Here is a 17211-nt window from a genome sequence, read left to right on the forward strand (position 1 = left end):
ACACCTATAGCTAATCTCTTGGCAGTAGTACTGTAGACTACTTTATCACTGACCTCAACCTAGTCTCTCAGAGCGTTCACAGTCAGCCCACTGACACCCCTATCAGATCACAGCAAAATCACAGACTACTTGAAGAGAGCAGTACTCAATGATGAGGCATCAAAGCCAAAGGAACTGCACAATATTAAGAAATGCTATAGATGGAAGGAAAACAGTGTAGAAACCTACTAAAAAACAATTAGGCAACAACAAATTCAATCCCTTTTAGACAACTTCATGGACAAAACATTTCAGTGTAATAGTGAAGGTGTAAACTTAGCAGTAGAAAGCCTAAATAGTATATTTGACATTTCAGCTTCCCTATCAAATCAAAAAATGTCAAGCAGACAACCTAAGAAAATGTAAAACAATGACAACTGGTTTGATGAAGAATGCAAAAACCTAAGAAAGAAATTTAGAAACTTATCCAACCAAAAACATAGAGACCCAGAAAACCTGAGCCTTCCCTATTGTGAATCACTAAAACAATACATAAATACACTACGGAAAAAGAATGAACAGCACATCAGAAATCAGCTCAATGTACTTGAAGAATCCATAGAATCTAACCACTTCTTGGAAAATTGGAAGACAAGAAATAAACAACAACACGAAGAGCTATCTATCCAAAACGGAGATGTATGGATAAACCACTTCTTCAATCTTTTTACATTTACATTTCCGTCATTTAGCAGACGCTCTTATCCAGAGCGACTTACAAATAGGTGCAAACAGGTGCACCTCTATAACAAAGAACAAACAGCAAAAACATATACATGATCAATTACAAATCTTAGAATCAGCTATTAAAGACTACCAGAGCCCACTGGATTCATTATTAAATTGAATGAACTACAGGACAAAATACAAACCCTGCTACCCAAAAAGGCCTGTGATGTTGATGGTACCCTAAATTAAATGATAAAATAGACGGACCACAAATTCCAATTGGCTATACTTAAACTCTTTAACGTCATCCTCAGCTCTGGCATCTTCCCCAATATTTGGAACCAAGGACTGGTCACCACAATCCACAAAAGTGGAGACACATTTGTGACTCGTTTCAGGAAACTAGGCATATGTCGCGTTTTATTGCAGAAATGCCTTCTGGAACCCAAAAGCACCTGCTGTTTCGACCTCTGAATGCCCGGCTAGGAAAAGCCAAGTGACATTTACTCCTGATGTACTGACCTGTTGCACCCTCTACAACCACTGTGATTATTATTTGACCCTGCTGGTCATCTATGAACGTTTGAACATCTTGGAGGACAATCTGGCCTTAATGGCCATGTACTTTTATAATCTCCACCCGGCACAGCCAGAAGAGGACTGGACACCCATCAGAGCCTGGTTCCTCTCTAGATTTCTTAATAGGTTCCTGCCTTTCTAGGGAGTTTTTCCTAGCCACCGTGCTTCTACAACTGCATTGCTTGCTGTTTGGGGTTTTAGGCTGGGTTTCTGTATAGCACTTGGTGACATCTGCTGATGTAAAAAAGGCTTTATAAATACATTTGATTGATATGCTCAGTGTGCACCGTTGACATTTCACAGAGATACGCTTGTTTTTGTGAGAAATCTTTAAAATGTGCAGGAATTTCAAATTAATATGAAAAGCATATACTAAAATATGAAAATACTACATGTCATGTCTCAAAATCGATATCCATCTTACCTCTATATTGTTTTATGTCCTGCAGATTCGAGAAGAAAGATGATGAGTTCAATGGGATAGTGAGCCTGTCAGCTAGCAAGTAGCCTTGCACAGAATCCAGCCTAGCTGATGCGATGCAATTTTCCTGATTTCTGACCACTTTTTTTATCTGGCCTCCATTGATGTAGTCACCCTAATTCTGGATTTCTACAAGGGTAAAAACTCCAATAACTTTTTTACGGATTATGATAGAGACATGCGGTTTTGACGATCGTTTTTTTTAGAGGGTTATCTACACAATATTTTACCCATTGTTTAATCAATGCGTTTTTGATTTGACACCCTACATAGAGGGCATATGGACAGTGGTAATAAGACAGCAACAGACGACAGAGAAAGAAGCAGGGAGTTAGAGATAAAGAGAGAAAGAGCGACAGGCACAGAGAGGCAGACAGTGGTATAAAGAGAGAAACATGGGACAGAGCAATAGAGTCACAGAGAGAGAGAAAGAGAGAGAGAGACTCACAGGCATGTTCGTCCAAAATACTTTTAATTGTTCTTAGTGATTAATTACAATGTGGAAAAATCTGGTAATACAGATACTAGAATAGCTTTTAATTACCTTCTTTAGCAACAATTTTACAGACAGAATAGGGAGGGAGGGGAATAGATAAATAGTCAGTTCTGCCATCATTATACAGAGAGGAGAGGGAGAGAGAGAAAGAGAGAGAGGAGGAGAGAGGGGAAAAGGAAGGGACTGGGAAAAAGAGAGAGAAAGAATATCAATCATAGTAAATGCCTCACCAAGTCAGTCAGTTCTGCCATTATAAAAGTCCTGAAAGATATGCCTGAATAGATATTGGTTATTAAAAACTATTCTATATATATATATCAATACGTTAATATAATACTGAATCAACAAATAACACAATATATCTACAGTATATATTATCTATATTTGAATATCGAATACATCTACAGTGCATTCGGAAAATACTTTTTTTCTTGATTTTTTCTAAATGTTGTTACGTTACTGTCACGATCGTTATAGATGAAGCGGACCAATGCGCAGCGTGATAAGCGTACATACTTTATTGTGTACACACACGAACCAAAACAACAAACGAACGATACGTGAAGTCCTATGTTACAACACAAAACCTTACGGAACAAGATCCCACACCCTAACATGCCAAAAGGCTGCCTAAGAATGGTCCCCAATCAGAGACAACGAGCTACAGCTGTCTCTGATTGGGAACCACCCTGGCCAACATAGATCAACACGAACTAGAACCAAAAACATAGAAAACAAAACATAGAAAATCCACACCCTGGCTCAACATATAAGAGTCCCCAGAGCCAGGGCGTGACAGTACCCCCCCCCAAAGGCGCGGACTGCGACAGCGACAGCGCCACACCAACACAACAGGGTAGGGGCCGGGTGGGCATTCCGCCTCGGAGGCGGATCCGGCTCCGGGCGTGACCACCACTCTCTCTCTACCCCCCCGTTGCGCCCCTGGTCTGGTCCCGCTGGCCGGAGCTGGACTGAACACTGGTGGAGTGGATTGCTCTGGCTCCGGAGTGGAGCAGCTGACCGGTGCCGGACCAGGCACCGGTGGAACAGGCACGGACCGTGCCGGACTGACGACGCGCACCACTGGCTTGGTGCGGGGAGCAGGAACGGGCCGGACCGGGCTGACGACGCGCACCACTGGCTTGGTGCGGGGAGCAGGAACGGGCCGGACCGGGCTGACGACGCGCACCACTGGCTTGGTGCGGGGAGCAGGAACAGGCCGGACTGGGCTGGCGACGCGCACCACTGGCTTGGTGCGGGGAGCAGGAACAGGCCGGACCGGGCTGGCGACGCGCACCACTGGCTTGGTGCGGGGAGCAGGAACAGGCCGGACCGGGCTGGCGACGCGCACCACAGGCTTGGTGCGAGGGACAGGAACAGGCCGGACCGGGCTGGCGACGCGCACCACTGGCTTGGTGCGGGGAGCAGGAACGGGCCGGACCGGGCTGGCGACGCGCACCACTGGTTTGGTACGGGGAGCAGGAACGGGCCGGACCGGGCTGGCGACGCGCACCACAGGCTTGGTGCGAGGGACAGGAACAGGCCGGACCGGGCTGGCGACGCGCACCACTGGCTTGGTGCGGGGAGCAGGAACGGGCCGGACCGGGCTGGCGACGCGCACCACTGGTTTGGTGCGAGGGACAGGAACAGGCCTGGCTGGACTGTGGAGACGGACTGGAGGTCTGGAGCGGAGAGCTGACACAACCCGTCCTGGCTGAATGCCTATCTCCACACAATCTGTGTGAGGCATCAGCACAGGACGTACAGGGCTGTGCACTCGTACTGGCACTACAGCACGTGGCACTGGCGCAGGATATCCGGGACCGAGGAGGGGTACTGGAGGCCACGAGCGTTGAGCCGGCACACTCCGTCCTGGCTGCATGCCCACCTTAGCACGACACGTGCGTGGTGCTAGCACAGGACGTACAGGACTGTGCCGGAACACTCGCGGCACAGTACGTGGCTCCGCATAACACGGAACCTGCCCAGTCTCACGCTGCCTAGCCTGAGTACGGGGAGTTGGCTCTGCTCTACCTCTAGGCTCCGCCAACCACCCTTCCAGCCCCCCAAACCTGATGGCCTCCTCTCCTAAACCGCCGATTCGTCCTGTAGCCCCCCAAAAAAATTACTTGGGGTTGCCTCTCGCGTGTCCGTCGTCGGCACGGTTGGCGCCGTTTCTCCTCTCCTGCCTGGGCATTTACTTTTGCCCATGGCCCTCTGCCCGCGAATATGTCCTCCCAAGACCACCATTCGCCCACCTGGGACATCGCCAACTTCTCCTCCTGGGCACGCTGCTTGGTCCTCTGGTGGTGGGATCTTCTGTCACGATCATTATAAGATGAAGCGGACCAAGGCGCAGCGTGATAAGCGTACATACTTTATTGTGTACACACACAAACCAAAACAACAAACGAACGATACGTGAAGTCCTAGGTTACAACACAAAACCTTACGGAACAAGATCCCACACCCTAACATGCCAAAAGGCTGCCTAAGTATGGTCCCCAATCAGAGACAACGAGCTACAGCTGTCTCTGATTGGGAACCACCCTGGCCAACATAGATCAACATGAACTAGAACCAAAAACATAGAAAACAAAACATAGAAAATCCACACCCTGGCTCAACATATAAGAGTCCCCAGAGCCAGGGCGTGACAGTTACAGCCTCATTATGAAATTGATTAAATAAAAAAACATCCTTATCAATGTACACACAATACCCCATAATGACAAAGCGAAAACAGATTTTTAGAAATGTTGGCAAATGTATAAAAAATTTAAAAACAGAAACACCTTATTTGCATAAGTATTCAGACCCTTTGCTATGAGACTCGAAATTGAGCTCAGGTGCATCCTGTTTCCATTGATCATCCTTGAGATGTTTCTACAACTTGATTGAAGTCCACCTGTGGTAAATTATATTGACACAGTGCATGTCAGAGCAAAAATCAAGCCATGAGGTCGAAGGAATTGTCCGTAGAGCTCCGAGAAAGGATTGTGTCAAGGCACAGATCTGAAGAAGGGTACCAAAACATTTCCGCAGCATTGAATTTCCCCAAGAACAGAGTGGCCTCCATTATTCTTAAAAATTGAAGAAGTTTGGAACCACGAGGACTCTTCCTAGAGCTGCCCGGCCAAACTGAGCAATCGGGGGAGAAGGGCCTTTGTCAGGGAGGTGATCAAGAACCCGATGGTCACTCTGACAGAGCTCCAGAGTTGCTCTGTGGAGATGGGAGACCCTTCCAGAAGGACAACCATCTCTGCAGCACTCCACCAATCAGGCCTTTATGGTAGATTAGCCAGACGGAAGACACTCCTCAGTAAAAGGCACATGACAGCCCGCTTGGAGTTTGCCAAAAGGCACCGAAAGGACTCTCAGACCATGAGAAACAAGATTCTCTGGTCAGATGAAACCAAGATTGAACTCAATGGCCTGAATGCCAAGTGTCACGTCTGGAGGAAACCTGGCACCATCCCTATGGTGAAGCATGGTGGTGGCAGCATCATGCTGTGGGGATGTTTTTCAGTGGCAGGGACAGGAAGACTAGGCAGGATCGAGGGAAAGATGAACAGAGCAAAGTACAGAGAGATCCTTGATGAAAAACTGCTCCAGAGCGCTCAGGACCTCAGACTGGGGCAAAAGTTCACCTTCCAACGGGACAACAACCCTAAGCACACAGCCAAGACAACACAGGAGTGACATCGGGACAAGTCTCTGAATGTTCTTGAGTGGCCCAGCCAGAGCCCAGACTTGAACCCGATCGAACGTCTATGGAGAGACCTGAATATAGCTGTGCAGCGACGTTCCCCATCCAACCTGACAGAGCTTGAGAGGATCTGTAGAGAAGAATGGGAGGAACTCCTTAAATACAGGTGTGCCAAGCTTGTAGCATCATACCCAAGAAGACTCTAGGCTGTGATCACTGCCAAAGGTGCTTCAACAAAGTACAGAGCAAAGGGTCTGAATACGTATTTAAATGTGATATTTCAGTTTTTGCTTTGTCATTATGAGGTATTGTGTGTAGATTGATGAGGGGGGAAAAAACTATTTAATCCTGGCTGTAACGTAACAAAATGTGGAAAAAGTAAAGGGGTCTGAATACTTTCCGAATGCTCTGTAAATCTGATGAGAAGCCCTATTAGATTGTTTGCTGCTGTGGATGTATCATCCATCCAGTGTGAGGTGCTCAGAGTAGGCACAGATCTAGTATTAGACTACCTTCCCAAAAACCTTACCTTAACCATCAGAGTGGGAACACCGTAGATCAACATCCAGGATTATATAGCTTCTGAGTTAGGATCACTTCTACAGCTGAAACGTTTTTATTGCACTGTAGATACACACACTAAGGGCTGGATTCAACATATCCCCGAAGTATTGCGGAAGATCAGCGTTATAGCTCATTATAGGCAATGTTCCCACATTTGTGGAGACTGCACTTACGGTAAACGCTGCATATGTTTTCTAAATCGGAAAATGTTATTTATATTTTAATGCAGATCTTTCTCGATACTTCCACAATTGGGATTGTATCCAACCCTAAGCTGTCCGTATTCCTTATCAATATACAGTGTGTTCATATCTACAACGGAAACCTTTTTATTGTAATTCTTCTCCAGATACTTTTGTCACACCATGATCTGTTTCACATGTCTTGTGCTTGTCTCCACCCCCCACCAGGTGTCTCCCATTTGTCCCCATTAACTCCTGTGTATTTATACCTGCGTTTCCTGTTTGTCTGTTGCCTGTTTGTCTTATCTCGCCAAGTCTACCAGCGTGTTTTTCCCGTACTCCTGTTTCTCTCCAGCCCCTGTTTTTCTAGTTTTGACCATTCTGCCTGCCCTGACCATGAGCCTGCCTGCTGTTCTGTACCTTACTGACTCTGCCCTGGATTACCGACCTCTGCCTGCCCTTGACCTGTCATCTGCCTAACCCCTGTTTTGTTAATAAACATCTGTGATTCGAACTGTCCGCATTTGGGTCGTATCCTGAGTTCTGATAACTTTAACTGTATTCATACTTATAAACATAGCTGGGTTGTCATGGCCTTGTACATAGCAGTCAATAGATACAGGTAACTGTGATCTTGTAAGTGTGTATGGTTGTGGGAGGTTTTTTGCTTAGATGCAGAGCTGAAGATATGTTCCCCTCTCGCTCGGCTCAGTGGAGAAGGGCTCGGAAATAACCCAGCAAGGGCTGAAAACACACAGAACACACATAGCACACACACACAGAACACAAAAACACAGCTCTCTGGGCTATGTGACATCTCTGAGAGCATCTGTCCCACACAGCAACAATACTGACTCTGTACATCGTGGCCACGTAATACAATGCACAGAACACAGGAATATAATGTTTGAAAGCAGCAAGTAAAATCAACATTCCATCAAAATCAAAGGGTGCTTCAAAGGCTTCTCCTGTGGGGACAGCCGAATAACCATTTTAGGGTCTAGATAGCACCTTTTTTTCTAAGAGTGTAAACCTTTTGAGAAAAGGGGACGTCACTGTGCTAGACTGAGCTAGCTACAGTACAGTCACCTCCACTACACATCCTTTCAGTTTCATGCTTTTCCAAAATGGCCAATTAACATTCAGTCAAACACTCTACTTTGTCTCTTCAATAAGGAATAAGGAAGTTCAACTGTCCAACCTATCTACCCCTCAGCTTACCACCTTTACTGTACAAATCCTTTGTGTACCTGTTTCTGTGTGTGAGACATATCCCACCCCCCTCCGAAACGGTCACTGTGGATCACAAATCTTCAATGTGGAAGTCGAATCTTATATTCTATAGTATAAATTCCAGCATATAATGTCTGTAGTGTTTGTCTGTGTCTCTCAGACCTCTGACTCCAGACTAGAGACGCGTCCCCAGGGCCGGGTCACACAGGATCTGTCCTCAGACCTCAAGCCTACCGAGCCATCTCCTTTCTGGGGCTCTAAGCCCGGATCTTGGTCCCCTCGGTAGGCTCCATAGGCCCCATAGGCACCATACAGACTGTCCTGGTACAACAACCCCCTCTGGCCTCGATAGCCACCTCCACAGGGCAGGGGCTGGCATACTGGGCTAGGACTAGGGTATATACCGGGGCTGGGGTGGTTGCTGGATGCCTGGGAATGGGCCTGGAGGTCCAGGGGGCCATGGTAGAGAGGCAGCCCAGGGTAGGAGGTTAGATAGTGGGAGTACTGTCTGCTGAGCAGGTTGGTGGCTCTCCGGACCACCCCAAGGCCTACCCCCCCTCCGCCTCCCTGGCCCCCCAGCACGGCCTCCCTGTAGGTGGGCAGGTGGGTGGAGTTTGAGTACCGCAGCTTCTTACGTCCGTTCCCTTTCCTCTGGTCCTGCCTTATATGGAGATACGCATGCTGGCGAGTTGAGGTGGCAGGGTAGCATAGGTTGTTCCGGAGGGGGGCGGGGTTGTAGAGTTTAATGGGAGTTTCTTGTTCGGCCATGACGCAGGGGAACAGGTCTGGTAAAGCAGAATGTGATTGGCTATCAAGGGATATAGGCGGCGTTTCGTCTGGCTGGAGAATCCGCTCACTCCCCCAGGTGGCTCGGAGGAAAGATGGCCGTCGGTGGAGCCTCCGTCTGCCTGCCAGAACCAGCTCCTCCAGGGGAAGAGGCCAGGAGCCAACCCAGCCCTCTCCCCCAGGACAGAGCACCGCTCCTGGGTACAGGGAGTCAGGCATCTGGGGTGAGATGTTGTTCTCCTGGAGGTGGTTGGCCCGGAGTTCAGCCAGACACACCGTCTTCTCCTCCCTGCGCCTCCTCCTCTCTCCTACTCCTCCTCCTCCTGACTCCCCTGAGAGGAGGCTCTTGCTCCTCCTATTCTTTCTGTAGGGCTCTGTGTGCGATGGATGGGAGATGGCAGAGGGGCGGTGAGAGAAGGGGTAGATGTCTGGCAGCTGAAGCTCACTATAGGGGATGAAAGGAGAGCGGAGGTGGGATAGGTGCTGGGGCTCCACATACAGCCTACCTGTGGAGGGTTGAGAGTAGGAAGAGAGGGGGTCCCCCCCAGCCAGGTCAAGGTGAGAGCTACTGAGACTAGAAACAGAAAGTGGTCTGTCGTAGAGAGAGGAAGTGCGAGCCGGGAGCGTGTATCGTAGCGGCGTGGGTCTCGCCAGCCCCTTCTGCCTTTTCAGAGAAGTCACTACACCCAGCGTGCAGTATTGCTGGCTGAGGGGGCGCTCGGGGGGCAGGTGTGTGTGTGTATTCTCTGTGACATAAGCAAACCCTCCCGGAACCATTTCCGTGGTGACCTGCTGTGGAATGTGGACTGGCAGGTTGCCGCCATGGCGACCCCAGTGTTCTATGGTCTTGGTGGCGTGGTCCAGTGAGGTTTCGACCTGGGCGGAGTTGACCAGGTCTTTAGCGGTGCGTAGCATCTTAAGCATGTTAGCCTGGGCGTAGTTAGCTGTCAGATCTGGGTTTGCCAGGTTAGGGTGGTCTGGTTCCTCCACCCCGTTGAAGCAACTGTAGATACCCTGGGATACGGAATAGAGAGGGAGAAAGGGATAGGGGGGAGAGATGGAGGTAGGGAAAGTAGAGGAAGGGAGAGAGGAATGGGGGGGAGGAGCGAGAGCGAGAAAATTATTACACTTAACCTTCAGCTAACCTAGAAGCCCTGTAGAGAGAAGAGCTGGCTCAAAAGTTACACCTCACATATAGTAAGAATGTAAATTCATTAAACTAATTTTGCCAGTTTACAGAAGTTAGGAATTCCTTTTACATTCCCCTGATTATATAGAACATCCCTATAGCCAGTGTTGTGCTCGAGACCACCTAAAGCGAGACCGATTCAAGCTTTTGTTGTTGGCTAGTTTTTAGCGGCTGCAGCAGGTGTTATGAAAGAGGATGTTGTTGCTAATTTGTTAGCTTATCCCTTTTCAAGAATAACTTTCAACAAGAAGTTAAGTTTCAAATCTGGTGAGTGAAACTGTGTTTTTTATTGCAGCGCGCTTGCTGTTGTTAGCAATCTCTTTGAAAATAATTTATGTGTGAAACACATTTAAAGTGGAACTAAGAGCATTTTAGCAACATGAAATCCTATTCAAATCTGTTCATATACACGCCCAGGAAGAAAATGACACTTTATTCTGACAAGTGAACACTTAGATATGGTCATTTTCACGTTTTCATAAATTCTTTAAATGTTTGGGAATTACGTATACTAAGGAATTTGCGAAAATACTACAGCAATATAGAGTGGGAAAGCGGCCGTGCATTTGGACAATTAATAGACACTGCAGTAAATAAAAACATCAGTCTTGTCAAGGACCAGAGTCTACACAGACTGGTGCGCTATAGCCAATCAGAGCTACAGTAGGCCTTTATACAAACAAGCCATTTGCCACATGGGCCTGCCATCATTCACTTGGAACTGGACTGTGTGTTTACAGGCAGTTGCAACAGAACGACAATTAGAACTCATTCGCCAAAAGCCACAAAACACACCTGAATGGATTTCTGCAAATATGTAAACACCACGGGAGTCCTCTTACAATTGGGAACTTAACAGTCCTATCAAACAACCATGAAAAGGTAGGCTCTCTCTCACTCAGTGATGCACATCAACAACAACAATATAAACAACTAATGCTAGCCAGAGCAAGATTAGCTAAAATCTAACAAAGGAACATTAGATAAACCCTCTCAAACGTTTTCAGCTAGTTGGCTGTCAAAATTGCACTGACAAACGATGGGGAATTGTAGCCTCCTCGTCCTTCTGCAGCTTGCCTGCCAATGCATGCTTGTCCCAACCAAGCACCCAAGCTAACTGGCTAAATTTGGCTAGCTTGCTAGCTAGCTACTTCCAGACACAAATGAGAGAACACCTCACTCTAACAATTTTACTCACCGTAGCAGAGCTGGTTAGGCTGTTTACATGTTATCTAGTGCGTTCTTGACTAACTATTACTTTTTTGTCTACGTTTACTGACATCGATCATATTCAGCAGATGTTGCTCGTTCGTAAATTAATCAGTTGTTCTGCGCTCTGGCACACTAAAAGGAGAGTGCTCTGAAATCGGAGTAGATAACCAGAGTGAATTTGCAAATGCAAGAGATATGCTGACTGGATAACTGTCGTTCAAGTTCTTGCTAGCTAAGCAAATGACACCTGCATCTTTAGCTGTGTATAGCCACCGAAAAACGACATGAGGGAAAAAAGTCAGTCACTCACCCACTCCTCCAATGGCATGACATGACATCCTCATAGCAGCTAGCTAGCTAGCTATCTAGCTAATGTTAGGCTCTGTGTTTTTAGCTTGCTACATAAATAGATACGCTAGCCTATTAGTCACGTTATGACTGTGATCACTGCAATGTGATCATTGCTATCATTGCCCTTGCTAATTTGATTGTATTGGCATTCCCAGCCTTAGTTACATTCGTCAGTTTTTGTCCAGAATATTGAGTCATTGAAACTGAAACAGTGCCTCCCGAATGGAGGCAGCAAACAATGTATCAGGCCAACTGTGATTTACAACCTGTTAGCAATATTTTTGGGACTACCAGGAAATGTATTGGTGAATTATATTAATCATGCACTGAACTGCATCCATCTATTCTGCCAACAATGTCTTAGTGTACGTCATGGAACGTTGAGTAAAATATAACCTATCTTTAAAACCTCTTATAAAGTTGGTTTCGTAGCATAAACTGGGAATTTGATATTTTTGACTGATATTATGACTGTCTGTTTCATATCTGAAAACTTTAGGTCACTGGTTACTTTGTGTGCTGAAAGTGATTATGTTTATGCAATGGGAATTTCTTAATGGTTGTGTTTTTGTAATCTTATGATTGGGACCTACTGACTTATTATGTCTGAGTTTATGGACTGCTTATCCTTTAACATCATGCTGTCTGTGACTGCTGTCTTTCCATCGGCCCTATGTAGTGGTGCCTGGAGAAGTGGGTATACTCAAATTTTGCCAAAAAGTTCCCAGCAAAGGGACCATGTGAAAAATCCTGTTTTTTAATGAGTTTTCCTATAGATTTTTCAGATTTCCATTCTCAAAATCACACTTTTTAAAAATAGAAAATATACACATTTTGATGGTCTAAGTCCACAACAATGCTTAAACCACATCAGTCTGATTGGGTGTGCCTGTCAGATCCGGGCGGCAGGTAGCTTAGTGGTTAAGAGCGTAGTGCCAGTAACCGAAAGGTCGCTGGTTCTAATCCCCGAGCCGACTAGGTGAAAAATCTGTCGATGTGCCCTTGAGCAAGGCACTTAACCCTAATTGCTCCTGTAAGTCGCTCTGGATAAGAGCGTCTGCTAAATGACTAAAATGTAAATGTAATCCTGGCTCCCCAGTGGGTGGGCCTCTGTCAACCCAGGTCCATCCATGTCTACACCCCTGATGCAAACAGCGCATGATGACAATTGCGCATCACAAATAGCCTACTAACCAACACTTCGGACTAAACTTTTTCAATACCTGGTTTGTGTACCCATTGTTGCATTAGTTAGCTGAAACTACGCTTTTTGTGCGGCGTGCATGTGAATAGATTTCACGTGCTTTGCGATTGTGTAGGCTACTTTGTGCATGATTTCTCTATTGTACTACATAATTGATAAGACGAATACCTCCACTACACTACTTTGATACGCATCAGTAGGGATTAAGAAGTGAGTATACGCAATTCCCACTTAAAAAAAGTTGGTATATGGTTTATACCTGCGTATAGCCTCCACCACTGGCCCTTTGTGTTTTACGAAAAGTGCACTCTCCTACATGAGTGTGCTGTTATTACGGTTGCTGTCCTTTCAGAATCACAAACCTGACACACACTGAAGGCCTATAGGTTCGCCACTGTGCAAACATGTCTACTATAATAGATATGAAGGCTGTTAAGATACTGTATTAATGTTTAAAGAATATTTGGCCTGGCAAAGCAGTTTTATGCGCTGACTGAATGGAAGCTGATAATTATGAGTTTTTTACTCTGCTGGTCTCGGGAAGAAATTATGAGTCATCACTGTCCAAGACCGAGTCAAGCCCGAGTACAAATGTATCCGACACCGAGACAAGACCGGGACACTCAATATGTGGTCTCGAGACCGGACTCGAGATCGAGACCTATCTTGAAGACCTATCTGGAGTACCATAACACTGCCTATAGCTAAACAAACACACACACAATGAACACACACACACACACATGCTGAGCAAATAGTCTCATACTGCACCGTTCACAGTCGACTGAAAAACGGACAAAGCCCAATTTAATTTGGCCCTCAAGCGCCCCCATAGGAATTAATTATCAGATAGTAATTTAGCTGCAAATCTGATAAGCCCTGATACAGGCACAACTCTGCAATCACACTCTGCTAGAGCAGGACGTGCACACACACACACACACACTCTTTGTGAGAGTGGTGTTCGAGTTGAGTTTATAGATTTTTGGCTAGTAATTATTTTCTTATTCCTTCCTTGCTCCTGCCTCTCCTCTCTCCAACAACCACGCTTTTCATTACATAGATTGGTTGTTGATTAACACTAATGTTGAGCTGGAATTGTAACTGTGGTTCGTGCTCATTAAAACTATAGCTGGCAGATGATAATGTAGTCATTGAAATTATAGGTGGTGTAAAAAGTACTAAGAGCTCATATCAGGCTTTATACATTGGCCACACATCAACCAACCAACCATAAACCTCTCTCTCAGCATAAACCTCTCTCTCACCCTGCTGATAGCGAGCAGGAAGTCCATGCGAGGAGACTTGTCTAGTTTCTTGCGTAGTTTCCAGTAGAGTAGATGTTCCCAGGCGAACACCAGCAGACTGAGCCCCATGGCCACCAGTAGCATGTAGAAGACCCCGGCCATGTTATCTATGTCCAGCTTACTACTCATCACCTCGTTCTTCTCATTCTGACAGATGCCTGACAGCCAGACTGTCTCCAAGCGCTGGGTGTCACCTGGGAGAGAGGAGAGGAGAGGGACATGGTCAGAATCCCCTTGAGGAGGGACTCACCAGTGAATCACTATAGTCAGATTCAGGTGCTTTAGCTTTCTTTCAATAAGGGTAGGCTACTGATGAATGCATTATTTATGACTTACAAATTGGGGTTAGCAGTGAACAAGCGACGACTTCCATCATTGTACCATATCAGTATGACCACAGATGGGTAAATGTACTGAAGCTGCTGTTATACCTATATAAGAAACCTGTGTGTGTCTGCATGTGTGTGTTTTATAGTTTGTATTCCCAACACTGTCCACATGATATCTCTAACACCTCCCTGTGGTCCCTACAATCCTACTGTGATAGCGGATATTAACTCCTACTGTGTGTGTGTGTGTGTGTTTGTGTGTGTGTGTGTGTGTGTCCATAGTGGTTATCATCCTCACACCTCCCTACTGTGATGGAGGATATTAACTCTCTCTCTAAGCTCCACCCCTGGTGAGGCTGCACACACTGTCATCAAGAAATTGAGAACTGCCAGCTCTACGGGCTGTGTGTGAGTGCGTGCGTGCGTGCGTGCGTGCGTGCGCGCATGTGTTTGCAGTGACCCACCGTCTCCCAGAAACTGAAGTAAGGCCAGGTCAATGGGTCGTTTCCATCTGGAATCTTTCTGCAGGGCGATACCATAGCCTGTCGTGGCAAACACTTTCCCAGAGCCGATAGTCACAAGCTTACAGCCCTCGTCCTTCCCTGCCATGTAGTTCAACACCGCAGCATCATAGATGAATGCATCCAGCTTCCTATTGAATGACACAAAAAAAGAATCAGACAGTGATAAAAATAAATAAATAAATCTCCAGATTCTATTGGGAATTAATTATAAAGTAGATGCACAAGGAGCCAAATGGAACTCCTCCCAGTAAATGGGACTAAATCAAATTATGGGGCTAATGGACTGTCATTTATTTTGAGGTCATTGGGATGAGGGTTAGGGTTGAAAGCTGGAGGAGAGTTCAGGGTTAAGTGCAGTGCATTTTTCTTACCCTGTCTTGAGGCTGTTGAGGGCATCCTCCACTCCTTTCTGGTTGTATTTGACCATGTGTGTGTGCATGTCAGGGTAGTTACTTCTGATGTTCCTCTCTGTGCTGCCGTTGGGGACTGTCCCAAAACGGAATGGAGGGTAGTGCTCCTGAGGCTTCTGGAACTGTAGGAAGTGATGAGGAGAGGAGATTCAGTTCAATGAGATCTAACTCAGAGAAGTCATATTAATTTCAAACTGATTCAATTAAATGCAGTTCCACTCAATTAACTTTCATTTGATTGAATGCCATTCTACCCTTTTTAATTTGATTAGATTTTAAGGTTGTTCTATTTGAGTCAATTCAATAGCCATACATTGAGTTCAGTCTACACTCTAAAAAGTGGGGGTTAAAAACAACTCAATTTGGGTAAATATTGGACAGAACACATGTTGGTTTATTTTGACCCAGCAGTTGGGTCACTTAAGAATCCATTACCAGAGCCAGGTTGGGTTGTTGATTCTGCAGTGTTTAGCTAAGATCAGCGATGGGCAGTATTTCTGTTACATGTATTTGATATACGTATTTTATTCACACTATATATACAAAAGTATGTGGACACCCCTTCAAATGAGTGGATTCTGCTATTTGAGCCACACCCGAGCACACAGCCATGCAATCTCCATAGACAAACATTGGCAGTAGAATGGCCTTACTGAAGAGCTCATTGACTTTCAACCTGGCACCGTCATAGGATGCCACCTTTCCAACAAGTCAGTTTGTCAAATATCTGCCCTGCTAGAGCTGCCTCTGTCAACTGTAAGTGTTGTTATTGTGAAGTGGAAACATCTACGAGCAACAGCCGCGAAGTGGTAGGCCACACAAGCTCACAGAACGTGACCGCTGGAGCGTATAGAGCATAAAAAATAATCTGTCCTCGGTTGCAGCACTCACTACCAAGTTCCAAACTGCCTCTGGAAACAATGTCAGCCACAATACATGTTCATCGGGAGCTTCATGAAATGGGTTTCCATGGCCGAGCAGCCGCACACAAGCCTAAGATCACCATGCGCAATGCCAAGCGTCAGCTGGAGTGGTGTAAAGCTTCCTGCCATTGGACTCTGGAGTAGTGGAAACACGTTTTCTGGAGTGATGAATCACGCTTCACCATCTGACAGTCCGACGGACAAATATGGGTTTGGCGGATGCCAGGAGAACACTACCTGCCCTAATGCATAATGCCAACTGTAAAGTTTGGTGGAAGAATAATGGTCTGGGGCTGTTTTTCATGGTTTGGGCTAGGCCCCTTAGTTCCAGTGAAGGGAAATCTTTATGCTACAGCATACAATGACATTCTAGACAATTCTGTGCTTCCAACTTTGTGGCAACAGTTTGGGGAATGCCCTTTCCTGTTTCAGCATGACAGTGCCCCCGTGCACAAAGCGAGGTCCATACAGAAATTGTTTGTCGAGATCAGTGTGGAAGAACTTGACTGGCCTGCACAGAGCCCTGACCTCAACCCCATCGAACACCTTTGGGATGAATTGGAACGCCGACTGCCAGCCAGGCCTAATCACCCAACATCAGTGCCCGAGCTCACTAATGCTCTTGTGGCTCAATGGAAGCAAGTCCCCACAGCAATGTTTCAACATCTAGTGGAAAGCCTTCCCAGAAGAGTGGAGGCTGTTATAGCAGCAAAGAGGGGACCAACTCCATATTAATGCCCATGATTTTGGAATGAGATGTTCAACGAGCATGTGTCCATATACTTTTGGTCTTGTAGTGTACTTCTGAATATTTTGTATTTTGTATTACACTGGGCTGACCTACACTCCAATGTATTTCTTAAAAAGATACTTTCGAAAGTTGTAATTTCTATTTTCAAAATACAAAATACTTTTCTGTACTATTTCTTTATAGCGTTTCACAGTTTTGTGACCCCCTTTCACCCTACATTGGTATCAAAAGTCTGATGGCACTATGGTGTGATAAGAGTGTCTGCTAAATGAA

General features: G+C 46.0%; 1 protein-coding gene across 1 annotated transcript in view; it reads right to left on the bottom strand.

The window, feature by feature from the left end:
• Positions 1–6311: 6311 nt before the first annotated feature.
• LOC121547387 (glutamate receptor ionotropic, NMDA 2C) overlaps positions 6312–17211 on the bottom strand; it is a 91075-nt gene continuing 80175 nt past the window's right edge. Inside the window, exons 14-17 of the mRNA XM_045209723.1 lie at positions 15226–15386; positions 14795–14982; positions 13963–14195; positions 6312–9752 (exon numbers count right to left, since the gene is read on the bottom strand). Of these exons, the coding sequence (XP_045065658.1) occupies positions 8109–9752; positions 13963–14195; positions 14795–14982; positions 15226–15386 (2226 nt within the window). The 3' untranslated portion in view covers positions 6312–8108. The remainder of the gene's footprint in view (positions 9753–13962; positions 14196–14794; positions 14983–15225; positions 15387–17211) is intronic.

Source organism: Coregonus clupeaformis, chromosome 31 (genome assembly GCF_020615455.1).
Source record: "Coregonus clupeaformis isolate EN_2021a chromosome 31, ASM2061545v1, whole genome shotgun sequence".
NCBI lineage: Eukaryota > Metazoa > Chordata > Actinopteri > Salmoniformes > Salmonidae > Coregonus > Coregonus clupeaformis.